The sequence below is a fragment of the Macadamia integrifolia genome, chromosome 3 (genome assembly GCF_013358625.1).
Source record: "Macadamia integrifolia cultivar HAES 741 chromosome 3, SCU_Mint_v3, whole genome shotgun sequence".
NCBI classification, from domain to species: Eukaryota; Viridiplantae; Streptophyta; class Magnoliopsida; order Proteales; family Proteaceae; genus Macadamia; species Macadamia integrifolia.
The window spans coordinates 35,915,232-35,927,235 of record NC_056559.1 but is presented as its reverse complement, the minus strand read 5'-3'; the positions used below and the strand labels follow the sequence as shown (position 1 = coordinate 35,927,235).

Genomic DNA, 12,004 nt, shown 5'->3' with positions numbered 1-12,004 from the left:
AAATACATTTTTTCATTCGAATTAGAAGTTCAAATCCTATGGATTAAGTAAGTTCTCTCCTTATTGTGGGTGAAAAAAAACTCGGTCCGTTTTCTTTGAAGAAACGTTCAGGGTCGACGTGTGTGAAGGTCATCAACAAAAAATCCGTATTTTAGGATTTCCTTCCATGGTTGTCGATTGCTGATCTTGACCTCCCTGATTTGGAGCTTCTCATGGAAGACTCAACAGTATTACAATTTCTCTCACAGAGACTTGACTTATAATTCAGTATTTTCCAATGCCATTGAAGCCAAAATCTTAAACTCTAATCAGGTTTACCTGGTGATAAAAGTCCAAAGGGCATCATTCCAAGCAGAAAGTATACATTGTTCCAAATATGAGAAATCTTAAGAACCTAAAGATGACTTCTGACTTAAGCAAAAACTGAAGAAATGGGTAGTGTCCTTGCCTCCTAGATCAATGGACTAAACCAAGGTTAGTCAAGATATAAAGAGGTTCATGGTCAAGATGAATTCAGCACAGCTCACAAGGTGCAGTCATCTATCGATCAGTTATGACATACATAGATGATGAAGAGGAAAATAAAAGCATATGAGCTCATTGTCAACTTTTTAAGCTATGTATCTACTAGGATATAAAAATTCCATTATCCTAGGAAAGAAATCAAAGCTTCATGGCCTTGCAGTTGGGCTTATATATGTCAGCTAAGGGGTTACTTGCCCCATATGATTTCAATGTCCAAATCTTCTTGCAGTTTTGTTCAGGAGGGCTAAACAATTCATTCCACATCTAACAGGATCATGAGCTATAATGTTGCACACAGACATTCAGATAGCTTTGATATCTCAATAGTTCCTTTTCCAACATAGCATGAAGAGAATCAGAGATATCAATGACTGCAACCTTTCAAGGCACAGCATTAGACCACTATGCAACTCTCGGCATCTTAATGCTACCCTCAAAAGGAAGAAGGGAATGAAGAAGAATGGAAAAAAACAAAGTTCTATTCTGCTTACTTTTATATATCACCATTTAAAAGAGATGTAATAGGCCAAAATTTCTTTCCACCAGTTTCTCCCCATTTCAAGTAACAGTTTGACATCCCTCCACCCAATTTTAGAAGCAATTGTTGCATGCAACAGCAGCCATATATTGTTGCCCAAATAGAGTACACCAAGGACCTCAGAATAGATTATCTCCTTATCCCATTAAACCAAGCCACACAACAAACCCATATACATATTTACACATTCTTACAAGCATTTAGTACATAGAGATACTGGTAACAAGTTTTTCCTGTGGACATGAAACCAACGCAAGCCAGACGTGCACGTACACATGCAAAAGAATAGAAATGGAAACACCATTAGTGAATGCACATATTGATCAAGGAAATATCATGCATGTTCTCTTACCTACTAAGCAATAAATATGTTTTTTCTTTCCTCTTGATACAAAAGAAATAAGTATGTTGAAACCCCAGATTCATGCATGCTTAATTTCATTGATGATTAACTCATTTGGACAAGCACAGATGAGGGGGTCAATGTCATTGGTTTAAGAGTTCAATAAAACTTGCAAATTCCAACACTGAATCCGTAATCAACGTTGATTTTGGTATTCTGATGTAATTGACTTATTTAAACTCGCTCCAATAACCATGGTGCTTGTTGAAGTTGATGATAGGGAACTGGCTATAGTACACCAATGCAGCACAGGGAAGAACATCATGCAGAACTAGTAATTCAGTATCAGCATTTCCGTAAGAATATGGTTTCCAAATTTTCCTTTCAATAGTTGAAAACGATTTTGAAAAGAAATAACAAGACCAAAGTATAATACCCTACTAAGTGATATTAGAACCTCAAAATCAATTTTGTATTGATGTATTCTCCATTTTCTTCTCCTTACCTTTTTTGTTTATTCCTTCTCTCCCCCTCCCCCTCCCCCCAAACTCTCTCCTGCAATGATAATTCATTCAGAATGCATGTATGCAAGCATATAAGCTGACAGGACTCTTCTTACCTTGTAGTATTCTTTGAACAGTAACAGGGCTACATTCTTTGTTTCTTCTTATTTTAGAAAGTCCATCCTGTAATCAGCTGAGCTAAATTACCCATACAAATTACTTGGTGCCTCCAGATCAGATCTCTCATTCTTATTCTGCTTCACAACCTTTAAAAAGAATTTCTAACATCTGGTTCTCGAGAAATCTTTTTCCTATCTCGTTGTGAAGGTGATGGAGGACTGTGTTTTGCACTGCTGTGTGCCTCTGTTTTGTAAGGTTGAGAGCTCAAGTATTCCAGAGCAACAACAACATCCCCCATCAAAGGTCGAAAATTTGGCTGCTCTTGAAGACACATCACAGTTATGGCAATTACATGGTGCAGAGAGCGAACAGGGAAGCGGCCTTGCAGCAGAGGGTCAACCACCTGAATGAACTTCCTCCGGTCTTTGAAGTAGGGACGGGACTGAAATGGACAATTCAAATAAAAGTAAGCAAATAGAGTTTGGATGTATACAGCTAGCTGATGCCATTGTATTCAATAACTCTAGCTTCCTGGCCTCATTCAACATTTATTACTCCCTCTCTGGAGGTTCAAGTGTTACAACTGGTAATCCTGGGAAAAATCGTGGATTAGAATTCTGGTCAAGATCCAAAGGGATTAGGAATTCACCCAATTGGAACTTATTAGACATGAGGATGTCTACATTTTATATTACTCAATCCCTTAAGGTTCAAGTATAACAGCTGACCAGCCTTGAGAAATCTGTTGATTAGACTTCTGGTCAAGTTTCCGAAACAGAAGTGGAAACTTGCCTAAATGGAACTTATTAGACATAACAAAGTTACAAAGTAAAAGGTTAAAAAATTTCCAAAAGGATGAAAAGTTTACTTATCCAGTGGACAACTGAAAAACCTAACCATCAATACAGATCAATTCCCTCATAGTTATCCAGGATCTCGACAAGATTGCTTGATATAAAAATAGTGATCAAGCATTTAAAAGACATGGATTCATGTAAAAAAGGAACAGATGTAAAGGGTAAAGTGGTAAACACAATACACCCTTTTTGGGATTGATTCTCACTGTACTTTGTGGATAGCATATGTGACCCTTTAGAGATCCCTCAGTATACACAAGTGGATACTCACTCTTAAAGGTGAAGCAAAAGTGCAAGATAAAATAAAAGAAGGTGCTAACCGCCAAAGAATCATGTATGTATCAATTGCACTATCCAACTTGTGGACTGGATCTTGGATGGCCTGAACAGAAAATGCCATACTTTTTTTTTGGGGGGGTAAATAAAATTCCATACTGACTGCATAACCTTTTCTTTTCAGGAAGAAAGTATAAACCTCAGCAGTCAGATGTGTGGCCTCTAACCAGACCTGAAATGGTATATTTAATTGCCATCAAAGTATAAGCTGTAGACTGACAAATCCAAAGAGGAATACTATACATTTTGATACTTTCCACCGTTGCAGTTCCTGATTGACTACATATATAAGCCATTCATAAGGTTTAGATTGAAACCTATATGACTATCATCATCCTTAGGAGTTCTGGCTTCCGTATATTCAATCAAAAATCAAAATACAACTAGTTCAACCATTAATAATACTCCCCACAAATGATAATAACTTCATGGGAAGTGTTACAGTTATCTATCACAAAAAGGAAAAGAAAAAATGGAGACAAAACTAGGGTAACTCACCCAAGCAACCAGGTTCTGCTCTCCATGTGCCTTAGTGGTGTCAATTGCCTTTCTTCCTGTGATCAATTCCAACAGAACCACGCCAAAGCCATACACATCGGACTTGAGCGTCAGCTTCCCACTCATAGCATATTCTGGGGCACAGTAGCCATATGTCCCCATCACCCTTGTCGAAACATGAGTTTTGTCACCAACAGGACCCAATTTGGCAAGACCAAAATCAGACAGCTTGGAATTAAAGTCATTATCCAATAAAATATTTGAAGACTTCAAATCACGGTAGATAACAGGTGGATTTGCCTTGGAATGCAGATACTCAAGGCCCCGAGCAGCACCAACGGCAATCTTCATCCGTGTATTCCATTCCAATGGCTCAGTGCCAGGTTCCAGATCTGAAATCAAAGCAGAAGGGGGTATTTGATGAAAAGATATGACAGAGCTTCAATTTGAAAAGCCACTCAATGCATGTCAGAAGAAGGCACCTTTTCTCAATAAAAGAGTGAAAATCGCATACCAACCACAGCTTGTTTTTCCAAAGAGGTTCGATTAGCACATCAATTTATGTTCTAAATTCTAACCACCATTGTTCAATTTAAGGCGGTTTACATGACAGTTTTGGAAATTTTTGAGTATTATATTGAGCATTCGCTTTCATCTTCATCCAACTTGGAAACACGGGAATTTTCCCTTTTGATAGAACCTAGATTCACAGTTGGTCATCACCCACTAGAACTCAACAACAAAAATATATAGTGTCACATGTAATCAAGGTTTAAAGCATTGGTATTGATCTTCCTATTGGCTTCATATACACGTCAAAGCATATAATGGCCATGAAATAAAACCAATAAAAGTTTGAAGCCTAAAATACGGAGGCACAACCACTGGTAAGTTCAATTTAGGAAAAGATTAAAGAATGAAAATAAATTTATGCCTCATTTTACTGATATAACAAGTCTTTTGGGACAAAAGGAAAGTTGTAGGAACAGTCAATCCTGATGCATATACATGAGAGCTAGGGAGGCAAACATACAATCACAGAATTCCAATATCCAAAAAACAATATAGATAGACAAAATTTTCAAAATATCAGAAAAGTTCATTTGATCACTGGGCTATAGCTTACAATTATAGTAACTTCCCATATATCTTCTACTCGAACTAAACGAAATAATTTTACTAATATAATTCATAACAAAGGGGAGTTGGAAGTATTTTTGGTTAATAAATGCTGTTCATACATCCAATGCTAATTGAATCGATCAAAATATATAACAGATTTTTCTAGTGTTTGAGCAAAATGGTTGTGATGAGTTGAAATGCTTCAACAAAAAGGGCATTACCCAGTGCACGAGGCTCCCGCCACTGCGAGTCTGGGGAGGGTCATAAAAGTATGCAGCCTTTACCCCTGCTTCGTGCAGAGGCTGTTTCCTGATATAACCTTAATATCCATCTAAAGTTGGTTGCTTTCCCTCGTGAATAAGTTGGTTGTCGGAACTATCACAAATAGACAATATATACAAGTGAAAATACCACAAACATCAGACTTTCTAACCACTGGGGCAAGGCCTTCACGTAGAAATGGAAATAAAAGGTCCAATCAAACCCTTGTTATAATCCATAACAGTCTCTCTTTGAAAGTAAATAAAAATGTACAGTAAATGAAGTGAGCCATGAAGCATCATATAATGTATCAAGAGCTTACAGCCTTACAGGGAAACAGCCCAATAATCATAAACAGAAAGATACTACAACCATAGTAAATTTAGGGGCAGGAAAGACATGATAGAGGGCCACAGGCTATGTTCGGGTATATTTTGGTAAAAACATGATAAAAATTTGGCATATGTGCAAAATATTTTGGTGAGCAAGCGCAAGTCCAGCAGAGTTGCCCTCAGTTTGACAGATGAATACGTGTCACACCACCACAAGAAATATATGCAATGTGGCAGGTCAGGTGGGGCCAAATTTTAGGGAGAAGTCGGTACCACTATTGCCTACATATGCCAGGTGTCAAAATAGCGAAGTAAAATGGTGAGAAATTTTCGGACTATTCTAGACAAGTGAAAAAGAATATGTGCAGTACCAGATTGAAGGACATGGGATCCACATGCTGCAGGTCTGTGGGAGATGGGAGGGGGAGCCGATGGTTCATATACAAGGGGCCCACATGACAGGGAGGAGAGAGGGCCGTACACACCAGCGGCATGTACAGCCTTTTTCCCCAATTGAATTAGAGCCCAAATTTAAAACCTAATTAACACATGGTGTCCTCTTCCCACTCAACAATGCATGTCAAGTGTGCATGCCACATGGCACAGATAGGGGTACAGTGGTATTTTCTTTCTTTTTTCCTATGGGGTGGGGGGAGAAGAAGGGGTGCAAAAATTGCACCCTGCATCTACTCTGCTAGACTTTGCATCCATTTTTGCAAAAATATTTTAAGTATTGTATAAATTTTTACATAATAGCCTACAAATGAAAACAAAACAAAAATATGGAATACATGGAAAAATATGAAAGTTCACAAAAGATAGAGTCAAAGCATGAAACAAACAAAAATTTTCATTCTCTCTGAAAATACACCTTACGGTACATATTTTCATAAATTCGATTTGTGCATGAATAACTTGCAAACAATTTACAGATTTACGTACAACCAATTGAGCATCTATCATCAGAAGCAAGATCCTTCCATAACACTCAGTTAGTAGGACTGATGGAAAGATACATCAAAGCTTCAGACACCCACTTTTAATCAGGATTACATATAAAGGACTAAAGGGGAATGAAAAATCAACTAGGGAAAAACTAAACAATTATATCAAGAGGCCAATTAAGCACCTAATATATAACTAGAAAAATGTAGGGTCGATAAACCACATCTTGCAGCAGCTGGTTCTTTGTTCATCCAACTAACTTGTTAGTCAGATACGACATTTCAGCAATGGCTTGCGTGAGCTGATCTCTCATTTCTTAGAGCACCACAAGATGGATCACAATGATTATCAGTGTAGAAATGCTTATCCAGAAATATCTAAATAAATGATATATAATGCTAAGGCAGAAATAAATCTCCTCTTTGATAGTTCATGTTGCCCAATTGGACTTGGACAGATTGTTGGCAATGGTCCCACATCGCTAACTCTGGGAGCTTAGATGACTTCATATATCAGTTGGGCCGCTCGACCTAGCTTAAGCTTTTGGGTTGGGCATTACAACATGGTATCAGAGCCAGAGGTAAAGTGTTCGATCCCTGGTAAGTGTGAGGGGTTTCTGTAGTGTGTTGTTATGCTCCTATGCCTTGTACCCGTGCACGTAATGGTATGTGTGTTTGCAGGGGTTTTTTTTTGGGGGGGGGGGGGGACTGCACATGCAGAGGGGATGTTGACATACATTGTTGTTGCCTGTACAGTCACCCCAAAAGAGGGGTCACACATGCCACGTGTACTGCCACCCAAAAAAGGGGTCACACATGCCACGTGTACTGCCACCCAAAAAAGGGGCAACAAGAGAGATGGAGCGCTGGGAATAATCCCACATCAGCTAACTCTGGGACCTTGGATGACTTCATATACCAGTAGGGCCTCTCCACTTTAGAGATAAGCTTTTTGGTTGAGCACTTACACACCACTATCATGTTAGTTTTACACCAATGATCAATATATGTAAGTCCGACCTGTGCTGAATCTATGATCCATTGCCTTTCAGCAGAGACCTGGATATTAAAAACTCACTGGGAGGACCCTTTATTTATGGGACTCGCCTAATAATGGTCCATTGAGTTTTTGACCCACCATGAAGCCGTGTGGCCTATAAGTCTACCACGAGATAGGATCCACAGTCCAGCTCTACGCCACAGTGCAGTGAAGATATGTTCCAAAGAGTGGAGTTCATGGAAATAAAGAAAGGAAAAGTGTGTTCAATAGAGAAAGAAAATCATCTCAGGTCTTTGAAAGGGGAGTCTAATAGTACTTTTTCTAGTGGGTTCCACTTCATCCATTGAAGGGGTTCAACCGAGTAGCACTTTTCCAGAATGGGAGCTACTAAATGTAATGGAAGGGCTGAGATGATGGATTGGCTCTAGGTTGCAATATGAATGCTCTCTTTTCTTTGTCTTCCATTTCTTTCATTATATAAAATGAAAATTTCTCTTATGAGGGGATCTAATGACTGAAACTTACGTCTAGATTCATCTGGAGCTCTTCTATCCCTTAGAAGAGCTCAGTTGTTATGGACTGCTTACAAAAACAAAAATCTGACACTGAACCCTCTGCATGATGAGTTCGAATAAATCAAATTTAGATTTAATAGACTGAAAAAAAACACAATGAACTAGCTTAAGAAAGCTAAAGGGTCAGAGGATAGAAGGTTCAATATCTCCCAAACCAGCCAGCCGATGGGTCTAAAATTATGGTCCAAAGCCGGTCCTAACTTGCTGGTATTGTATCAAAAATATCATAGAATCCAATGGTTAAATGAGAAATAATGGAGGTGGACAGAAATTAGAAACTTCATGAAAACAGAAAATAGAAATTTACCAAAAAAAATGAAGAACTCCCAAACTCCAGACCTGATGGTGCTGCAACTTTGGAGAGACGTGGCCCTAAGAGGGAAGAATATCATATCCAAAATAGGGTTTGATCCAATAGTAGGAAAGGCTAGAATCTCTAAGAGAAGACTGAGAATACAAGTGGACAGAAACTGACATGCATGGACAGAAACTTAGAAATAAGATTAGTAGAACAAGGACAGAATATAAACCAAAATAAAACCAAGAGATTGGAAGCAAAGGTGTAGGAATCGAACTCAATAGAGAAGGGTATCAGATTACCTTAATCAGCACCCACACACCCACCTTGTAGCTTGCCGAAACTGAGAATAGAAAAGAGGGGGGAAAGGGGGATATGACATGGCTTCACCACCAAAGCCTCTGGGAGGACTCACCACCATCCAATGTAGAATTCACCATCTAGGGTTGCTGCTGTTTCACCATGGTAGCATGTAATCTCCATAGAGAACACAAGCATTCCATTCGTCAAAATCGTTGGGAGGGTCTCCCTTCTTTATAAAATTAAACTCATATGGTGAAAGAATAGTAAGTCTTAGCTACCAAGTAGCTTACAACTTAATAACAATAGCTACTTCCTAGAAGATCTAGTTGCTACAATACAAAAAGAAAAGAGACAACCAAAATTGTAACTACTATGTTGGAATTACTTAGCAACTAAATATATGACAAAAATAGAAACTAACTACTTAATCCCATGTAAGGATTAAATCCCCAATATTTGGGCTTATAGAATTGGCCCATTAACCATTACAATAGAAAACTCAAAAATACTAAGCCCATAGCACATATAACCAATTAAGAACTCAAGCAAAGCTTTACTTAAACCAAATTTGAACCATAGGTTCAGTTGCACCCAATGAATTAAACCAACTTTAAAACAAGAAGTCCATCTTATCTTCTTGCTGGAATTCTTCATCCCTGAATATGTGTATTTAACAACGGATAATCCAGCATTCAATGCAAATTACTGCTCCTTTACCAGCTTCGTATATGGCTCTGGTCTCACTTGTTGCAAATATTTGGAATGTCTTGGTTAACGCATCTGACTTGAGATCCCTTCTAAGTGAATGCATGATTAATAGGAGACATCGAATGTAATGGAATTGTTAAGTATGTCGGCTAGATAAAACATGTACAGTATATCGTTCATATTATTAAGTGTAGGATATGCTAGAGTTCAAAGAGATCAATGTTGTAGTTTCCCGCAACGGATAGCCAACAGTCATATTTAAGATACTTATTTCAGCTTAGTTTGTTCAGCTGATCATGCTCTTAATACCACTGGATATTTTTCCTTCTTCGTTCTTTAAGTGAGGTTCTTACCTCGCTTATAGACAATGAATAAGAAGTTAGCTAATATATTTAAGGAGAACAGGGAACTGGCCCAATTAAATTCACTTTTCTCCTCTTTCCCTTATACTTACAGTATTTTTTTTTTTTTTAATTACTTCTAGTTGACCAAGCAGATCTTATGACTCTTAAAGATTCTGGTTTAGCATTTCACCGAGTTGCAATGAGATCTTATCTCTAGTCGCTTTTGTGTGTGTCTGTGTGTGTTTCTTTTTTCTTTTTCTTTTTTTTACCCTGAACTGAACCAATCAAGAGCATCAAAGTAAGTATAAATGAAGATAATATCAATCCCGGATTTCACATTGTTGGATACAAATATGAAATTTCTTCACTTGAGAGTTTAATTTCGTACTCTCCAAGTTTATGTTCATGTACAAGTGCAACAAAGGAAACAAGAACATTCCAATAAATATGAGAGTCAAGACTGCTCAACAAACACATCAGGTAGATATCATGAATATTAAGAATAAAACTAATAAGAGTGGAAGTATGTCTGCTCCTACCGAACAGATGATCCTCTAAACTTCCCATCGGCATGTACTCGTAAACTAAGAGCCTTTGGTCTCCATCAGTACAGTAACCAATCAAGTTGACAAGATTGGAATGGTGAAGAAGGCTCAACATGAGAACCTCCACAATGAATTCCTGATTCCCCTGAAGGCCATTTTGATCAAGTTGTTTGACAGCAACAATCTGCCCATCAAATACAGGACTCAGAATAGGATCCACGATACATTAGTAACAATTCCAAACCATCAAGAACCAACTAAGCCTGAAACAGTATCATGGGAAACTGCAGTTTGATCAGTGTGAGTGATTCCATGATCTTTGAGAATAGTTCAAAGCCATAATAGGAACCATAATTCGACACAAAACTTTCGATGGTAGTACCTGAACGGATTACGCTTTTGGAACTTTTCAGTGATGAAAAATAAAGAGTGGGTATCAAAGTCGATAGACTTGCCTGGCCCGTGTCTAAGCGCCCTTTATAAACCCTTCCAAAACCCCCTTCCCCTATCAAATTATTAGGCTTGAAGTTTCGGGTCGCAGTGGCAAGTTCTCGAAATGCAAAACTACGGGCAGCAGTTGAATGAGAGTTGATGTCCTTGCCTTTGCCACTTTCCCTGCTACGTGCTGCATATGAAAGCAGGATTGCAAAAGTAAAAAGAAATCAATGTAAGTAAAAGCTCAGTGAAATCCCAAAAACATATTCTCAGAATCAAATGTAGAGAGAGAGAGAGAGAGAGAGAGAGACCAGAAGAATCAAGCGAATAGCGAGAGTTGGGTCGAAGGCCGTTACTGTCTTCAATTTTGCTGATGTCCTTTCGGCTAGGGCTCATACAAGAAAAGCAACTCATCTGAATAACAGAAAAACTGCAAATAGGAGAGGAGAGAAATAACACAGAGAAACCTGACACAAATCCAAACACTAAAAACCAAACGGAAAAAGGGAAAAAAAAAAATCAAAACTGTAATGCTGCTGCAACAGCGACAACGAGAAGGACAGAGAAACCGCAAATCCTACGAGGTTGAATCTCCACTTTCCTCACGAAAACCAGAGATCGAAAAACAAAAACCGAAAATTTCAAGAACTAGACGCCAATCGCAAACAATTTAGAACGAAATTAATTAAACCTATACAATAAGTATTAAGAATTTGTACAAAATCATAGTAAAGGATTACATATACTATTATGAACAATGAAGAATCAAAGAATGTAGTAAAATTGAAAAGGGGAAAAAAAAGCCTTTTTGAGATAGAAAAGTAGGAGAAATCCAAAATAAAATAGAGAAAAAAGTAAAACCGCGTTTTTTGGTTTGGAATTGAATCAGATTTGGAGGAAGAAAGGTAAATGAGAGGTGTCCCTACGCATGGTTTTCTGCTATTTTTGGTAGACGGTTTTGGAGCTCCAGCTTTGATTTCCAGAATCATCGGCAATCTCAATCTCTCACTTTACATCTTCTTCTTCTTCTTCTCTTTCTTTTTTTTTTTTTTTTTCTTTCTATGGGTTCTCTCTTCTTTCTGTTGTGGGCCTCTTCCCTAATTAACATTGATGATTGTTGCAGGTCGCTCTCCATCTTTCTCTCTCTTCTCTCTCTCTGCTTCGTTTTCCTTCTTTCAGCATTTAAAAGTTTCCGTTGGACGTTTGAAATTACGTTATTACCCCTCTCTATTTCATCGTCGTTGCTCAACCGAACCACATGAATCTCGAACTCGGGCCGGTTCTGAACCGATCAATTTAAAACAGAAATTGACCGATGCAAAACCTGTTGAGAAGTGAGGCGCCCCCTTCCAAATACTAGGATTAAGGCATATTTGGGCCAATTCTGGTCGACCCAAACTGTTACTGATCTCATGCG

The 12,004-nt window shown here is 38.2% G+C and overlaps 1 protein-coding gene across 2 annotated transcripts; it reads right to left on the bottom strand.

Moving 5' to 3' along the window:
- Window positions 1-988: 988 nt before the first annotated feature.
- Window positions 989-11,665, bottom strand: LOC122073907 (probable serine/threonine-protein kinase PBL21). 2 transcript variants are annotated; one of them, XR_006138899.1, is made up of 6 exons: window positions 10,899-11,665; window positions 10,608-10,777; window positions 10,147-10,336; window positions 3,721-4,112; window positions 2,026-2,471; window positions 989-1,296 (listed from the first exon to the last, which is right to left on the bottom strand). XR_006138899.1 is itself a non-coding variant. In XM_042638604.1 (5 exons), exons 1-5 carry the CDS (start codon window positions 10,999-11,001, stop codon window positions 2,178-2,180), a joined length of 1,149 nt encoding a protein of 382 aa, XP_042494538.1. In that variant the 5' UTR covers window positions 11,002-11,665; the 3' UTR covers window positions 2,025-2,177. The 2 variants fall into 2 exon arrangements, 1 of the variants encoding a protein (XP_042494538.1); XM_042638604.1 differs by lacking the exon at window positions 989-1,296 and having other exon boundaries at window positions 2,025-2,471.
- Window positions 11,666-12,004: the final 339 nt, after the last annotated feature.